An 18,828-nucleotide genomic window follows, 5' to 3' on the forward strand; every position below is an offset into this window, starting at 1 on the left:
AAAACACAAAAGAACAAAGACAGACCACTCAGACATGTATTTAATCATTGTAAAAATCCAAAAGAATCAGCATCTGATCTCCAATTCATGGGTGAACTGTAGCATGTGGGTTGGCTTGACGAGGCTCAGCCAGAGCTGCCTTAACCAGCCAAGGAACAGGCTATGGCTATGCTGATTTCTGTACGATCTTAATCTGTTATACATTGTGTATTTAGTTTCAATAAAGCATTTATACCAATGGCTCTGGAGCTTGGATGAAGACTAAATGAATGTGTAGTGATTCTGAGGAAGGTATGGACCTACGTGGCAGAGCTATCGGGGGAGAAGAGAATAAAGGCCTTCCTTCCAGTATCAGGACAGTCACGAGCGGCCGCCCCTATCCAAACGGGCCAGAAGGGCTAAAAGCTGGATGCTGCCCTCCTTGTCTCTAACTATAATAGACTCTTGCTCCCTCCAGGGAGAAGCAAGGAACTTGCGATTGGGAGTTTTCCATGAATGAGCACCATGACAGTCGTCTCTGATCCCTTCATCCAGCTGTTGTGAAAAGATGAGGCAAGAAAATGCTTAATGTGGTAGATGGGAGACGGGACAGCACTGCCCGTATTTGTGCTAGTCATCAGCTAATGCACATGACGCTGCTTGCTTCCCTCATTTCCTGTTTCCATTCCTTCATTCCTTTCAGTTACAGGTCTAGAATCAAACTATTCTAAACCTCAAGAGTTTTCATGTTGCCGTTGAGGTATTTAATCACATCTAGTACTAACAGGGCCGGAGCTGTCATAGACAAGGTAGCTTGGCAGGGACCTGCTTCTTGCTTACTGGCAATTAGGGAGTTAATGCTCTAAAATGGAGGCGAGAAGCCTGGACTGTCCCCATTTATAAAAGCCATGTAAGTTGGGGCCAGACTCCTGAGGAGATGCCCAAGATCCTAATGACATGAGATTTCTATTTGAGTCATAAATCTGTCTACCCTGAAGTATGAGTGAATTCTGTTCTTTCAGGACATCATGAAGGAGGCAAAATGACGTGAAGGGAAGAATGTACACCAGAATTGGAGTCTAGTTCTGCCTCAAACTAGCTGGGAGACCCAAGACAAGTCACGAGAGGGCCTCGGTTTCTCCATCCACAAGTGTCATATTGGACTGGATGGTCATGAATTCCCTTTCACAGCCAGAGGTTCTGTATGGTCACTAAAATGCTTGACTATCTGAGGTCCTTAAGAAAATAGTACACCCCTCCCACCCCCCAATTTAGGCTGGATTTGCTGAGTGTGGTGTCCCCTAGTCCCCATAACATACTGCCTCCTGATCTGCCCTGGTTACCCAGGGAGGAATGAAAGAAAGGGTTGGTGACATACAAAAGTATAAATGTGTAGTGACAGCTGACCATTTAGTAGAAATGAGCCTTGCCTTTACACAGCTTTGTATAACAACTAGAAAAGGCTATGTTTTCTCTCTCCCCACCCCCAGGCCTATTGCTTTAGGCATGCAGGTTAACTGTCTCCCACCACCTCCCCTTTCTCCTCATTCCACCAGGGAACCCTGACTAAGGAACAAAGAAGTCCTACAAAGAGGAGATCTCAAGTACCAATCGGCAGCCATTTGATGATGGCAGGTAGGTCTGACGCTAAAAAGAGGTTGTGTCCAGCAGAACCCAATTCCATAGGAATCCAAGCTCCAAGGCCGGGAGGCAGCAGGTACTGAGGACAAGCTCACTGCTGAGAGTCGGTCTGGAGGACCCACTGGAGGATCTCGTGGCGGCGCAGACCTTGGACTGCATTGTCGTAGATGGTGTTTACGCTGGTGCAGAGGGGCTGCTGCTGCAGCTCTGTCACCCGACAAGCAACCAGCCCACCTGCCACACAGAACAGCAGCAGTAGCAGCAGCAGCTTCAGCACAGCCCAGGACCGAGTGTGCTTCCGGGGCGGTGGCTTGCGGGGGCGGGAGCCAGACTTAGATTCTGGAGGGACAAAGTCACAGTACACAAGACAAATTCAGTCAGTTGGAGACCCATTCTCTCTCAATCTGTGCTGGTCTCCTCTATGCAGTTCACTGATACCCCTCCTCATGCAAAAACTCCCCAGGTTTTTAAAATACTTTTTTTTTAGAGAGAGGTTTTTGCCATAGGGCGCGTGCACTTGCCAGAAAGACAGAGAGACAGAAAGCGAGAAATCACCCCCCAGGGGAGATGGCCACACTGTAATCTCTTCTCCTCCATTCTCCTCTCGGGATCTTGGGCACGCACATGCACCCAGTGTGAGTTTAAGTCACTGGGTCTGGGACTTGAACTGCGGTTGACTACATGGGAGTCCAGCGACATAGCCATTATGCTAACTGCTGGTCCCTAAAACACATTTTAATAATATCTGAGCTCTTAAAAACTGCTATCCAGAGGCTGAAACATAAATGCTTTCTCCCTTGGATCTCAAGGGAGTACATTCAAAACACGAACTCATTCTGCACGTCTTAACGTCCCTCGCGGTCCCCAGTGTCCTAAATTCTCCTTGGTAACACGGAGATGATCTAGAGCCCTGGGGCTGGTAGGGGGAGGGACTTCTCAGGAGGCTGCAAGCACTGACGGTGCTGCCTCCTTGGGAAAACAGGACTGGAGTGTGTTAGTTACATAATGTGTGTATAAAGGGAAGCCCAGAAGGTAATACACCATTTTGTAAACGGTGATTATTGCTAGGAATAGGGAACTTTCAGGTGACTGCCATTTCCTGATACAAGCTTTATTTTTTTTTTTTTTGAATTCTGTATAGTGAACATATATTACACTTAGGAAAAACTGGATTTGTTAATTTTAGATGACATTTAAAAATATGACAGAGCACCCACATTACCGCCAAGAACTGTGTGATCCTGTTTTCGCACTTAATCCTTTTCACTATCTCATGTGTAGTTATGATCCTCATTTTCAACAAGGAAATTAACAAAAGCAGTGAGATTAGGCTCAAGGCAAGAGGGAGCAAGGTGAGGGACATGAGCCCCCCCAGCTCTGTCCAGGGCTCCGTCCCCTCTCAGTACCTCTTCCCTTGGGGGCCCGGTGTGGCCCAGAGGGCAGGATCCTCCCTGTATATGGAGACACATCACACTATAAATTCAATGGGATATTTGGGGAAAATACAGAATGTTTTTTTTTTTTAAAAAAAAAAGAGCATGGCTGCCCGAATACAGGCCACATGGCAAGAGGGTGATCTATTTTGATGTGGGGAAAATAACCCAGGCAGCATTGGCTTTACAGAGATTGCACCATAGACTCAAAACACACCTGTACACTTCATGATGGAAGGGACTTGACCGTGACGTCCGATCTCAGGGATTTCAGAACCTCACCCCAACAAGAAGTGAGACTCCCTGCCCTGGAATGCTCTAAGGCCCATCTGACTCAGGTGTTTGCACAGAAGTACGTGGTGGGCAGCAGGGAAGTGAACCTGCTGGGGCACAAGCTCCCTAGAACGCCCTGTTCCTGGTAGCCACATTCGGGGCCTGGTCTGCAGCCTCCCCGGCTGCTCCCAGGCTACCCAGTTTATCCAACTAAGGTCTGTAGGCTCACTGTCCATGCCGCAAAACTCGAATGAGTCCACTGCACCCCGCTGAAAACGAGCAACAGACAAGAAACTCACTCGGGGCCTGATTTGTTTCCTTCTTCGGTTTCTTCTCCTGCTCCCGCTTGGATGCTTTGAGAGCATCATACTCCTTTCTCCGGCGCTCCTTCTCTTCCGCCTTCTCCCGCTTCCGCACTTCCCGCTCCTGAGCTTCTTTAGCCCGCTGCTTGGCCTCACGCTTCTTCTCTGCCTCTATAGCAACACACACCGAAATAGAGCTGCTCTCACAAGCCCTCCAGCAGTTTGCTTTCCCGAGTGATTAAAAGTATGCCTTTAGCCACCTTTTCTCTTGTACCCCAGGTCACCTAAGTACTGAAGGGGAACAGCCACCTGCTGTCCTCTGCAAAGTAAGCCGTCCTCACTAAAATACAGTAAGCTGCGCTCAGGGTTTGCTGAATGGTTTCTTATCAAGGCGCTCCTAGCTACAAGCAGCAGAGATTAGGGGGACCTAAAGCAGGCACGGTGATAAGACTGGTACTCCTCTAGAACAAGGGACTAATTCAGAAGGCACAGCGACTGGCAGTCTTCTAGACCCCAGACATAAGGAGAGTAAGGTGTTCATTCTATGTCATTCCTTTTTCCCAAGCTTTGGAAGCCATGTGGCATGGGGAGGGCAAGCGAAAAGAGAAAACGAGCACTCGAGTTTAGGGTTAGAGACAATGGCAATGTTTTGCTGTCTTTTTTTTTTTTTTTTTTTTTAAAGATTTATGTGATAGGGCGACTGCCAGAAAGACAGAAAGTGAGAAATTATCTCCCCCACCAGGGGGGTGGCCACGCCGTAATCCCTTCTCTTGGGATTTTGGGCCTGCGCGCGTGCGCACGCATACACACACACGTGCCTGGTGTGATTTTCAAGCTGCAGGGTATAAGATTTGAGCTGCGGTTGGCCATGTGGGAGCCCAATGCCTTAACTACCATGCCACCTGCTGGCCCCAGTAATGTTTTCTTAAAAAGTGAGACTAATAGAGTAACCTCTAGACTTCCTCTCAGGAAACTATGTAACACATTCAGATTTACTTAACAGCTCAAGCATGTTTACATGCAATACCGCACTTCTAATTACTGGGTTCTAAAAATGCATTTCCAAATTAGTTATTTGGAAGTCTGAAATATATCTTTCCAAAGCCAAAATGCCACAAATGGGTGGTTAAATGTTCTTCTAGGGCTTACAAGCCTATCTGAACCATAAGGTAGCTGAATAGCAGCACTGTAAGTACTGTAGCTTCCCACTGCTTCTCTACGTACAAACAACTCCGGGTTCCAGCGGGCAGCGAGAATGCCAAGAACACGGTACACCCGGCCTCTGGGGAACATGTGCTGTCACAAAGTAAAAGCAGCAGGAGTCAGAGTAAACGTAGGCGTGTCTGGCCACAGTGGCCACGCATGTATAAGGGACAGCTGTACTGAGGCATTGTGACCTCAGGGACACCCTGTAATCAGTCCTAAACAACCAGTCATCCTCCAGAGGTCAGCTGGTCAACAGAGCAGCTACTGAGTTGTCCTAAGTGCCCAAGAAGCAGCAGTGGAGAAGGCAGGCCAGGTTCTATTGCCTAAGTGTTTTGCTTCTCCACAGAGAGAGACAGATAATAAACAAGTGAACCGCATAGCAAAGACAGTGAAATATGCCACAAACAAAATAACAGGCTGCAACAGCGAGGGGAAGGGAGGATGGCTATTCCAGTTTGGGTGGTTCTGAAAGGATTAAGACCTAACCTAAGGGAACATGGAAACAGACAGATACAGATTTTAAAAAGCCAGCCATGTAGACACCGAGGGAAAAGGACACCCCAAGCAACATCCCTCAATTGAGACTAGTTGGTATGTTCAAGCAACAGCAGAGGCTCCTGTGGCTAAAATGGCCTGCTTCCCTGAGACACAGAACAAGGTCTAAAGGGAGGGCGAGCAGGCTTGGCCAAGGTGGGCCTCGTTGGCCATGTCACCAAGTTAGGATTTTACTCTGAGTTCAGTGGGGTGCCATTACAGGGTTTTAGGAAGACAGCAACATCATTAATTTATGTTTTAAGATCTCCCTGGCTGCTGTGTAGAAGATAGGATTTTAGAAATGGCTAATTGTGGAGACATTTTAGGAGGTACTGCAGTAGCCCACGGGATGGAGGCCTGTTACAGAGCTGGCACTGGAGGAGAGATAGTCACACGTAAGGCTTGTTGACAGAGTGGGTGTGGGAATTAACAGAAGAATGAAATACGGACATCCGTCTTAGTTCAGGCTTGATTAAGTACGGGGGTAGTAATTTCCCATTATAGAGGAACACTGAAAGGGCTGAGGGGACATCTGAGATTCCTATTAACCCTCCAAGTAGACGAAAAGCACTTGAATGTGACATCAGAGCTTAGTGGAGGAGCCAGGACTGGAGACTCATCAGCTAAGGATGAAACCACCCCCACAGCAATGCTGTCCTGTCCCCACTGTTTGTCATGACTCTTCGATTGGACTCTGGCTCCTGAAGCATGAGACTCAGCTGGGGTGGACCTAGAAGATGACTCTGAGAACAATGGCCACCTACCTCGTTCCACTTCCAGCCGCCGCTGCCTCTCTCGCTCCTGATCCGCCTGCACTGCTTTCATGTGTTGTAACACCTGCAAAGGGAGACAGGCGCTTGAACTACTCAAAGCTGTAGCACAGCTCATGTGTGCTCAGGGAAGTCAAAAAAGATTGCTGGTTTCAGGACCCCAGATCACCCTGGGCCCAGCAGCAATGCAGAACTAACGGAGTTAATCTGATCTGGGCCTCCTAAGCTACTGTACCAACCTTTGCTGGAGAAGTCATAGCCCAGTTCATGAAAGCTGCCAGAAAAAAGTTTGTGAGATACAATGCCAACTCAAATCCGTAAAACATTCTGACACTACAATCACGCTCATATGTATGGTTTCATAGAAGCCTTCCTCCAGCCCCTTGTGATAGGCGGGGACAGCATTTCCTGTAACATGTTCCTGACCTCTCCTCCTCTGGCTACCTGAGGTCCCCCCACTCTGCCACTCCCGCGAAATTTGATACACAACACTGAAATTACTTGCTGCCCCTCTCAGTCGTAAGACTACGTTCCTAAGGGCAGGCACTGCCGCCCTGACCATAGGTATCCCATGTGGTTAGTGCAGAGCTCAGCTAACCAAAGACATTCAATAATATGTGGTAAACGGGACCAGCAGTTGGCGTAATGGCTATGTCGCTGGACTCCCACGTAGCTGACTACGGTTCGAGTCCTGGACCCGGTGGCTTAAACTCACGCCGGGTGTGTGTGTGTGCGTGCATGCATGCCCAAGATCCCAAGAGGAGAATGGAGGAGAAAGGATTGCAGTGTGGCTATCCCCCCAGGGGGTGATTTCTCGCTTTCTGTCTGTCTCTCTGTGCCTTTCTGGAGAGTGCACATGCCCTATAGAAAAAAAAACGCTAAAAAAAAAAAAAGTGGTAAATGACGGACTGGATTCCCATTTAAGAGGAGAAAAACCAAGTCTGATAGGGTGATTTAGCCACCTCACATGGTTAGAAAGTAGCACAGCTAAGGCCAGGGCTATTCCATTCACTTCTACCACATGCACAGGAGAAGAGCTCAAAGAGAAAGGCCCAAATGCTACACACTGGTATTCAACATCCCGGGCCCCCAGATCCTCATCCATCTATGACTTCTGAGGCACAAAGATTCTCACTAAGGGCATGGTTGGGGGAGGAGATAAAAGACTTCTGTGTTTGTATGTATGTTTTAGAAGCTGGTATCCCTTGGATGTAGGGGACAGAGGTAAGCTTGGAGCCTAATGCAGTCCTGACTCTTTCTGTGTGACCTTGGTAAGTGACCTAACCTTTCTAAGTACTAGCCTCCTAGCATTATCCCTAGTCTGAGATGTACTCGATTATAGCTGCCTTATCACTTCATCTTCTTTATTGCGTAAGAAAAAAAAGAGAAAAACCTGAACTATTCTAAATTAAGATAGCAAAAGGGTGTTGTTTCACTACTGAACTAAAGAACCTGCAAGAGAGATTTGTGTATTCAAACCTATTTTTATTTCTTGGAAACTTCAGACAGGCACACACTCATCCTAAGAGGAGCTCAGAAGCCCACCTGCAAAAGCATTTCCTGGGGCTAGCAGGTAGTGTAGTGATCAAGGTGCTAGACTCCTACATGGCCAGCCAGGGTTCAAGTCCTAAACCTAGTGGCTTGCTTTCTCTCTTTCCCTCTCTTGCTCTCCCTGTGTCTCTCTCTGGTTAAATGAAAAGTAAATGAATGAATGAATAAAATTAAATAAAATAATTCTTTTAAAAAAAGTTACTATAAAACTACAGTGAACAAGACGGTATAGCATGGGGGAAGGTACAGACAATGGGTCAGTGGAACTCAAAGGAGTGAAGGTTAAAAAAACAGGCTACCCAACAAGGAGTTGAGTAGAGGAAGAAGGCGCAGCATGAGAGTGACAGAAAATCCAAGTTAAAAGTCCCCCCATCTTACTCTAAACACTGAATATTAAGATAAACACCAGTTAGGAGCCAGCAGATGACACAGTAGTTATGTCACTGGACTCTCACATGGCCAACTACAGTCTGAGTCCTGAACCTGGTGGCTTGAAACTCACGCCAAGCACATGTGTGTATATGCCCAAGATCCTAGGAGAGTGGAAGAAAAGGTACTACAAAGTGGCCATTGCCCCAGGGGGTGATTTATCACTTCCCTTCTCATTGTCTGTCTCTCTGCCCAGTGAGCAAGTGCCCTAAGGCAAAAACCTCTGAAATAAATAAATAAGCAAAATAAAACAAGCACCAATTATTCAGCGGATTTTAGCGAGTGTACAGCTGGCTAGACTTGGGAGACTTAAAGAGACATCCCTGTTTACCTTGGCTGCAAGTGCTACCATGAAAAGTTAATTATCTGAAAACAGGCAGTTCAGAGATGAGAGACTATTCTAGTCTAAAACTGGGCTCCTGGAGGTTAGATGTTGTCTACCTGTCTCAGTTCACAGCATAAAGTAAGCACCTGGTAAATAGTATTGAACAAATTACTATTTTTTTGAGAGAGATTTTTGCTATAGAGCACATGTACTTGCCAGAGAGACAGAAAGGGAGAAATCATTCCCAGGAAGGATGGCCGTGTCGCGATCCCTTCTCCTCCATTCTCCTCTCAAGATTCTGGGCCCGCACACATACGTGCCTGGTGTGAGTTTTAAGCCAGTGGGTCCAGGACTCAAACTGCAGTTGACTACGTGAGATAACCATTACACCATCGGCTGGTCCCAAACAAATTATTATAAATGTACTTCTGTAAGCTACCCTAGCAGGGCTATTAAAAAGTATTTACATACGAAGTGCTGTCTGTCTGTTGTCAAGGTTATCTTCCTACAGTTGTTAATACCCAGTACCCCAATACTACAATATCCTATCAGGGTAAAAAAAGTCACCTGTTTATCAAATTTTGGTTCCCCCCAAAACCAAAAAAATTAAATAGCACCAGTCATTTTTACATCTTCAGACAATTAACATTCCAAAACAACTAGCTTTGCATACCATTTCCTCTTCCCCCATTTTCTGCTCTTTAAAAGAATAAATCTGAGGCGGGGTTGGAATCACAATTTCTCCATCAAAAAAGTTGGGCCCACCCAATCCTCACTTTTCTATACTGGTATGTCTGTATTTGTTACTGTGTCTATTTTTTTCTTTTTCTTTTTTTTTGAGAGGTTTTTTGCTATAGGGCACATGTGCTCGCCAGACAGAGAGAGAGAGACAGAGAGATAGAAAGCAAGAAATCTCCCCCCGGGGGTTGGCCACGCTGCAATCCCTTCTCCTCCATTCTCCTCTCGGGATCTTGGGCACGCACGCACACGCGCCCAGCGTGAGTTTTAAGCCACTGGGTCTGGGACGCAAACCGCGGTCGACTACATGGGAGGCCAGCGACATAGCCATTACGCTAACTGCTGGTCCCCACTGTGTCTGTTTCTAATCCACAGCCTTCCCCTCTCAAAAAGAACATAGTCATGCCAAACAAGTCTCAGCAAAGTGTCCTAAAAAGTTTATTTTATATATATATATATATATAAGCCGTAACTGCTACTGAGCCCCGTGCGGTGCTAGGGGCATTGGGAGGGAGTCACTCACGTGCATGCAAGCGCTCACGCCTGCGCGCACCTGAACCACACGGCCACCTGGGAGAGCTTCCAACAAAACAAATTATTTTTAAAAGGTATTTTAATGTGCACCAAGCTGATCAGTTACAATGACTTATCAATGCACCTACAAGGTCAGAGCTGGTGAGGCCTAACCTAACTCCTGACAACAAGTGACCTCATTTTGATGGGCCCAAAGACTCCCCAACAATGCCTAAAGATGCTACAGCTTTGGGGCAGCAGTGCCAGGGACCATGACTTAAATGACTACATCCTCCATAATGCATGGTGCTGCCTAGAGCTTGGTCAGGAAGATACATGCAAATACAAAAGACCTTTGCACTCAATAAAAATGTTTGAGAGTCAGCAACTATGGAATGTCATCATTTTCATATGGTTCAACATATTACTCTGAATGAATGAATGAATGGATAAATGAAAGATATGGACACGCTAAGGGTTTCTTGTGTTAGAGATGGAAGTGACACCTACTTCCCAGGATCATGAGGACTATGAGATAACACATCTAAGATGAAAGAAGAGTAACCAGTAGTAGCTACTGTTAGTGTTGAGAACAAACATCATTCTTAATCAATACGGGATTTCACTGATTTTTTGTGTTATTCTCATCTAAGAGAAAACTGCTGTCTTGCTACTTCATTATGTTAATTTTGTGCTTAATTTCTTTCTTCCTTTTTTAAAATTTTGTCAGAGGACATGTGTGCTTGCCAAAGACAAACAGACATACAGAGAGGGAAGGAGAAAGCACCCCAAATGGGGCCTGGCCATGTCACCATCCTTTCTCCTTGATTTCTCCACCCTTTCGGGACTTGGGGGACGCATGTACACACACCTGGCAGTTTTTTTGAGCCACTGGGATCAGGATCCAACTGCATGGTCAGCCACGAGGGATCCGACTCCCTTAACTACTAGAGCACAGGCTGATTCCTGTGCTTAGTTTTTGTTTTTTTTTTTTAAAGAAGTGTTTATTTATTATTTTATACAAGCACATGTGCTCACCAGAGACAGAAAGATAGAGGGAAGGTGAGAAAGCGAGCAGCCAGGCAGGTCCGGGACTCAAACAAGATTGGCCACGTGGGCGTCCAGGGCCCTAACCACCCTGCCACCTGCTGGTCCCTGTGTTTAGTTTCTTGTAACAGGTAAGATAGATGACGAAACTATGTGAGAAGCTCTGAGGTAATATTTTAAAAAGGCCATCACTTTTGAGATTCATAGTCTAGACTCATCATACATATATTTAACTTACATTAATTTCCAATATTAAAAGTCTATTTTTTTGTTCAACATGCCAAGTAAACATAGCCAAGTAGGTCATCTGGTGCTCAGCTAAAGCAGCAGTGATCTGTCCCGAAGTCAGAGGGAGAAAAAGGACTACCATTGGCATTCCAAAATTAGTATAGTGCTGTCCTTAATGACCAAGCGAAGACATCTTCAAGGTCACTGGCCACCAGCAACATCTGCTTTGCATGGTGCCATCCACTCCTCACGATGTCACATAACTCAACCGTAATCAAATGCCAGGTCTGCTCGGGCTGTTTGTAGCTATAAACTTACAAATTATTAATACATTTACTATCAAAATTCCTACAACTCTGCCTCAGAGAGGCCACAACCTATGACCACCTTGTCCCATTAAAATAGCTAACTGGGCCAGCCAAGTGGCGTGGTGGTTAAGGTACCCACGTGGATCTCTCACGGCTGACTGCATGAGCCCTGGACCTGGTAGCTTGAAAACATACCAGCTGAGTGTGTGTGCATGCCCAAAATTCCCAAGGAGAACGGGGGAGAAGGGAATGTAGCATGGGTGTCCCCCCAGGGGGGGTGATTTCTCACTTTCCTTCTTTCTTTCTCTGTCTCTCTCTACCTAACGACAACAACAACAAAACAAAAATAACTTACAACAAAGTGAATGCTGTACCATGCAACATCCTCATTTCTTAAGGACGGACGGACTGAAGTAGAGCAGAACAGGCTATTGTTCTATTACTTAAAAAGGAAGAAACAAAAGGCTCTGCTTGACTAGTGCACAGTGGACATACCTCACTGAGAACTTAGTGATCAACTATGATCAACACACAGCTACAGGTACCCTGGAGAGGAAAAAAGGAGGGAGAGGAAGTCCCATGGGAGTATAGGAAGCAAACCCTCGGGAGCTCTGCGTTTACCTTGTTTGCACACTGCTTACATTGCTTCTCATCCAAGCAATCGCCTGCCACTTTGGCCAGGACGGGGTCCAGGGGGTTATCCTTCAGGTCCAGCCACTTCAGGTTCTAGAGAGATGGGCAAAGAGATTGGCTAAGCCCTTAAGGGGGACAAAGTGAACAGGAAGAAAGTCCTTCTGTGTTCCACCTTCAAGGAAAGACACTGAGGCAGGGCCTACAAGGAGGTATTTCTGTCAACTTTTCCCTCAGCAGGGCTCCCTCAGTCCCTGGGCCACACCTGGTTATGAAACACTGGCTCATAATTTTGTTACCTTGAGCTGGGCAAAGCTGACAGGCAGGGTGACCAGCCTGTTGTTGAGAAGATCCAGGTGCTGGAGGTTGACCAGACGGCCAAAATCTGCAGGCAGCTGTTGTAGCTTGTTCTTACTTAGGTCAAGCTTCACGAGGTGTGTGAGGCCACAGAAATCCGACTGGAACCCAAAGAGAGAACACTGAAGCTTTGGGCTTATACTCTCTGGTCCCATAGTCTAAAAATCCCCAACTCAGAGGCCCCTATTTATAAATCCTAACTCTACCTTTCATCCCTAACCCTCTTTGAGTGAAAACAGAGAACACCTGACACTCCTAGTGGTAATTACTGTGGTGTGTATATAACAAGACACAGCTGTAACAGCAGCTGGTGTAATGGCTATGTTGCTGGACTCCCATCTAGTCAACCGTGGTTCGAGTCCCAGACTCGGTGGCTTAAACTCACGCCGGGTGCGTGTACATGCATGCCCAAGATCCCAAGAGGAGAATGGAGAAGAAGGGATTGTGGCATGGCCACAATCACCCCTAGGGGGGTGATTTCTCACTTTCTGTCTGTCTTTCTGGCAAGCACATACGCCCTATAGCAAAAACCTCTACAAAAAATAAATAAATAAAAACAAGACGTAGTATGGAAGTAAAGCAGGCAGAATATTTGTGTTTTCCTTCATCCTCAGTTCTCCCTCTAGCCTACCCTCCACACTGCTGCTGGAGTGATTAGGGACCCATCCTGTCTTCCCACCAAGGGATTGTGGCATGGCCATCCCCCTAGGGGGGTGATTTCTCACTTTCTGTCTGTCTTTCTGGCAAGCACATACGCCCTATAGCAAAAACCTCTACAAAAAATAAATAAATAAAAACAAGACGTAGTATGGAAGTAAAGCAGGCAGAATATTTGTGTTTTCCTTCATCCTCAGTTCTCCCTCTAGCCTACCCTCCACACTGCTGCTGGAGTGATTAGGGACCCATCCTGTCTTCCCACCGCACCCAATGTTCATCCATCACAGGACCTGTCAAAACCTCGTGTGACTGTCCATTTCCTAAAAAGATTGGGCACTCCTGCGGTTCCCAGTCTCTGCCTCCTTTGTTATTGCCAGCATTCAGCACAATACTCGCACGGGTGCTTAGTGAGCGTCCTCTGAGTGACTGAACTGGGGCCATCCCATCCACATCCTGGCTCTTCTTCGGCACAGCCCAGAACCTTTGCTAAGCAGCCATCTGCAAGTGATGGTACAGCCTCAGCTAATGAGGGACTATTTATGCTCTCTGGGGACTTGTAAATCCAAGGGGATGTGCACTGCACAGTGAGATGGAAGCTGTCAGTACCATGGAACCAACGCAGATTGAAGAGTGCACTTTTCAATGCAAAGTGACTATCCAGCCAAGTGAGGCTGCAAGGAATTACTACTCTTCTTTAACTGGACAAAAAATACTTTCTAAAAAAAAGAGAGAGATTTCAGATGTCTTTTGAATGTTAGAAACAATTTTTGGTTAACTATGGGAAGATACTGCAGAAAGTGAGTGAGGCCCAGAGGAACACTGCGGGCCATGGACTAATGATCCTATGAAGAATCTGCCAACCTCTAAACTCACTCTCTGAGCCAGAGTCCAATAAGCAACCCTAAAGCACAACAAGGAGGGATGGGTGGAAGAGACAATGATGACAACAAACTTAGGTCTGACCAATTAGGAGTGCTGCTGAGGAGGAAAGACAGCAATTACCTATGAGAGGTTGAGGGGCTGAATAAATGCAGCGCCTACATGGTGGAACAAAAGGAGAACTGGAGGAAGGTGCCCAAGCAAAGTCCAAAGGATCTGACCCCATATTGTATGTGCTGGACAAAAACATAGCAAAGCCAAGGCCCAGCCTTTGTGTTGCAGTTGACAGGATACTGCACTATGGAGCTGGAAGTCCACATATACTGATCAAGGTTCAAATCCCTAGCTGGGCTGGCCTGAAAACACATGTGCCCAGCATCCTGGTGGCCGGGAGGACTAGAAGGGGAACCACAGGATGAACAAGCCTTCTGGAAGGTGTTTTCCTCCTCTTTCTCTCATATGTGGACACATGCTTTAATATGAATTTTAGAAGGAGGCAGGAGAGAAGCTCTGTAACATAGCAGTAATGCACTGCTCAAGAGAAGCCAGATCCCACATGGCAACCATGGTATAAATCCCCAGTTAGTCAGCCCAAAACACGTTGGACACGTATGGGACTGCCCAAGATCCAACAGGCTAGAGGACTGTAGGAAGGGGATCGTGGTGTGACCAGAGACCCTGCAGAGAGTATTCACTTCTCTTTCTCCCCTTCTTTCATATGTACAGATATACTCATCATAACTAAAGAAAAAAATGTAAAAAGCATCTTCCTCTCATGGACCTAAGTCTTAGGCTTTAAAAAAAAAAAAAAAAGAATTTTAAAAAAGTAGTAGGTCTCTCAGCAGTTAGCGTAATGGCTATGTCGCTGAACTCCCATGTAGTCGACTGCAGTTCACATCCTGGACCCAGTGGCTTAAAACTCACACCGGGCGCGTGCCCAAGATCCCGAGAGGAGAATGGAGGAGAAGGGATTGCGGTGTGACCATTCCCCTTGGGGGGTGATTTCTCGCTTTCTGTATCTCTGTCTCTCTCTGTCTGTCTGACAAACACACGCGCCCTATAGCAAAAACCTCTCCAAAAAAAAAAGAGTAGTAGGTCTCAAATAATTCACGTCCTTGTTTGAAAGAATGATAAGGTAGTCCCATAAAAAATTCACGGTCTTTCTTGTTCCTGAGCAAAAGATACATGAGGAGGAGAAAATACACAAGAAAAGATGTACAGTTTTCTCCCTGGAATGCACAGCAAATTATAAAAAGGTGTCTAGCCTCCTCTACACAATAAGGGGTAAACTATTCTTCAAAAAAATAGAATAAGGCAGAAAAAAATGAGGCTAATAAGTGACTCAGCCAGCATCCTGTTGACTTTAGTTTTCTTGGGCCTGCCTTTTCCCACCATTCTAAACAATGAGGCTTCTACCTCCATTCCCTTTTCACTGAGACTAAATACTCCCTCCACCCCCAACACACACACACACACACACACACACACACACACACACGCCCGCATGCTCAGATTTAGCTGCAGCTTGCTTGTAGGCCTATCCTGAGATTATGCCTTATGATCCCTCCACCCCCACCATGTAACTGGAAGGGCTTGCATCCAGAGTTCCAGAGGGAGTCACAGTGGCTTTTCCAACTTACCGGTAGAGTAGTCAGTTTATTGCAGGACAGATCCAGTATGGTGGCCTTTGGAAGGGTAGCCTAGGAAACGGGATGAGAAAAATATGTCAGACCAACACCTGGAATGATTCTGTGATATCTGCTAATGAAGCTTTTTCCAGAGAAAGTTCCCATGATCAGGAAAAGCTTGCACAGAATGGCACCGGAAGTATAATGTTCCTGGGGACAAGAGAGGAAAAAAGTCAGTCAGCTACAATCTAGGGGTGAATGCAAAGAGCAGGGATTTGGTTGTGGAAATCCAACAATAGAAAACCTGGAAATTCTTAGGAATTCTCTATTGAATGTTTTTCTCTAGTCCCTCTCTCCACCTTAGTAGGTTTCAAGGCAGGGACTGTATGTCTAACAAAGCTTTGCAATGTTCACAGTCCCCAGTTCAGGTCCCTCCTCCGAGCAGACACTCAACGTCCAGACATGGTGGCTGAATCAAGACTGAATGAACGAGTAAGGAGTGAATGCCAGAGCCAAAACAAGGCTGCCAGGCCCAACCCTATTTTCCTATGATGTCCAGGGCGGCTGGAGAGGCTCAGTGCACCCGATTCTTCTTTCTCCCTGGGGACTAGACGTAGATGGTTTGGGACAGCAGTCCTAGGACGAGGCTCAAATAAGGGTGACCATCTTCTTGGGGTGGGAAAAGAGGCAAATATTCAGCTAAGGACCCTAGGCCAACTTGCCTTTTCTAACAGAGAGTCCTTAGAATGAAATGTGACCACCTAAAACCGTTTGACACACCACAGCGGGAAGAACAGCATAGTAACAGCTACACCTATCAGTTTGCCCCCTTCCAGGCATTTTATATTACAGTCATATCTAATCCTCCGATAGTGTACCAGAAGAGAACCATTACACCCATTTACAAGTGAGGCGATCTAAGCATAAAGGTTAACTAGCTTGCCAAAGGCACTCAGCTATTGAGCAACGGCGTTGGGATAGGAACTTGGAGCGCCATTCTAACCACCACCGCACGCAGCCATGGCGAAGTGAAGACTGGGCCAACTGCCAAAGGCAAACGTAATTCCTTAAGGACAGTAAGGAAAGCGTAGGTCATCCAAAGAGAAGCTAAAGTGGGGGGTGAAAGTGCAGAAGAGCAGGGAAAAGGCAGGGATGTAGAATCTAGCTCCACGTTGGCAATCAACTAAGTGTGTCAACTCCCTGGGGGTCTCAGATCTCAGTTTCCCTGGTGGAGACCTGGGATTCCCGCCAGTTTCGGGACATCCAGGTGAGACCTTGCCGGCCAAGCAGGGAAACTTCACATCCTTGAAAGAAGGCCACTTCTGGGCTGGGGCAGCCAGCAGGGATTGCCGGCTTGCTTGAAAGAAGGCCGCCTCAGGGCTGGGGCAGCCAGCAGGGATTGCCGGCTTCCTAGAAATGCCCTGTTCTGAGCCACACCCAGGTCTCCTAGGAGGCCTACTTCCTCCGACCGGGTCATTCATTCATTCTCCAATACATCCAGAAACCGCTCTCTGGGCTCCTGCTTTGGGCTGGGCACCGAGCCCGGCGCTGTGAAAGTCCCAAAACGGGGGCACAATCGCTTATTTGGTCAGTTCGAGGCCCAGAGCCCGACAAGCGTATCTTCTCTAGGCCCTGGAACCGTGCCAAAGTGACACGTGTACATCCCAGTAAGAACGCTGGGGCCGGACGTGGCGTCCCTGGGGGCTTAGTCCTATCGCCCTTCGTTTTATAAACAGGGAAACTGAGGCTTGGGGGGAGGCCCACGCAGGCGCTAACGCCAGGTGCATGTGAGCGCATGGGCCTCGCGGGACAGCACTGACCAGTTCCTTGACGGGGACTTCGTTCAGGTCGCTGAGGCTCAGGTCCAGCTCGTTGCCGTCCAGCTTGTCGCGGAGGTTCCCGCCCTTGTTACCGGCCTTGGTCATGGTGACGCCGGCTGCGCGGGCCCCGGCTCCGGGGTACCGATGGGCAGGAGAAAGGAGCTGGAAAGCGCTCGTCGGCTCAGCGGACTCTCCCCCAACCGACGACGCTGGAGCCCTCCGCCGCCGCCCGTCCGACCGCTGGCCGCACTCCGAGCCCCGCGCCCTGCTCCCACCGGTGCCGCCGCGACGACGACCACTTCCGTGTCCACGTCACCTTCCGCGGCCACTGAGACGAGCTGGGCCAGAGCGCCCCAAATATGCGTGGGATCGCCCCCTGGCGCCTAGGAGTGTGAACTGCGTGTCGCCGCCACTGCCAAGGGGAGGGGGTCGCAGGCTCCGAGTTCGGTTGCAGGAAGCCGCAGCCCGATTCCCCGGTGGCCTCCGGTGGGCATAATTCCTGGCAGCGCCAGGAGGAGAAAGGGCACGGGACTAGGCTCCAGAAAAACCTGGGTTCCCATCCAAAACTGACCTCATGAGCTCACCCCCATTCCCTTGAAATAGGAGCAGAAGTTGGGTATTCTCCAAAATTGTTCCCTGATTGCTACTAAACTCCTAAATCACCAATGTCCGGGAAACGCAACTTCTTGAATTTCTCTTCTCTCCTCCCCACTGCCTCAGCTATTATCTCTCCCCACCCACCCACCTTTCTGACCTCTCTGCTCTAGCTTTGGGATAGAGACACTGTCCTTTCTGGGCTGGATCCTGCCTACCTCTGCAGCCTCCTCAAGTTTCAGTCCCTACCTGGACTTGCTGTGTGGACTTCTGGTAAGTGGCTTCCACACCTATATTTCTCCTGCAGTGGTCCCCACCCACCTTCTCTGCCTAGGGAATTCCTAGGCCTTCAACATGCCTCCTCTGACACAGAAGGCCAGACTGTTAGGGGACACTCCTTGGGGTAGGACTTGGGTGCCACCTTGTCATCAGAGGCTTATATTCAGAGCTAAGTGGGCCATCTGACAGGAGAGCAACTCCGTATTAATCCTACTCTGCCACTTGCTCCTTAGGAAACCTTAGGCAGCCAGCATAGGTCTTAGCCATGGATCTAAGAGAAAGGCAGTCAGTCATGGTTCCTACCTGTAGAGTCTGGGATTGAGTGACTAAAAGATGTTATAGCTTTGTTTTTTTGTTTTTTGTTTTTTGTTTTTTTGTTTTTTTAAAAAAAGACTTTATAGCAATGGTTGGCACCTACTTACTAAGGGCAGAAATTTTGTCTTAATGGTCTTTGAGTCTGAATGTCTGCTTCTGGTAGTTGCTCATTTAAAAGTCTGTTAACTGAATGAACAGACTTTTATCCATTCTAAACTTCTCAAAATGGGAATAGAAAGCTATCTCAGTGTGGGTGGCAGCAGGTGGCGTGGTGGTTAAAGGTGCTGGACTTCCACATGGCTGACCATGGTTAAAGTCCTGGGCCAGGCGGCTTGCTTTCTCTTCCTCTTCCCTTTTCTCTCCTCTCCTCTCCTCTCCTCTCCTCTCCTCTC

At 47.6% G+C, this 18,828-nt stretch overlaps 1 protein-coding gene across 1 annotated transcript; it reads right to left on the reverse strand.

The window, feature by feature from the left end:
• Positions 1 to 22: 22 nt before the first annotated feature.
• LRRC59 (leucine rich repeat containing 59) lies at positions 23 to 17,571 on the reverse strand. The gene is made up of 7 exons (XM_006166195.3): positions 17,249 to 17,571; positions 15,441 to 15,500; positions 12,207 to 12,365; positions 11,899 to 12,003; positions 6,133 to 6,205; positions 3,626 to 3,799; positions 23 to 1,959 (listed from the first exon to the last, which is right to left on the reverse strand). Exons 1-7 carry the CDS (start codon positions 17,351 to 17,353, stop codon positions 1,712 to 1,714), a joined length of 924 nt encoding a protein of 307 aa, XP_006166257.1. The 5' UTR covers positions 17,354 to 17,571; the 3' UTR covers positions 23 to 1,711.
• Between the last annotated feature and the right edge of the window lie 1,257 nt (positions 17,572 to 18,828).

Source organism: Tupaia chinensis, unplaced genomic scaffold, assembly GCF_000334495.1.
Source record: "Tupaia chinensis unplaced genomic scaffold, TupChi_1.0 Scaffold144171_2, whole genome shotgun sequence".
NCBI lineage: Eukaryota > Metazoa > Chordata > Mammalia > Scandentia > Tupaiidae > Tupaia > Tupaia belangeri.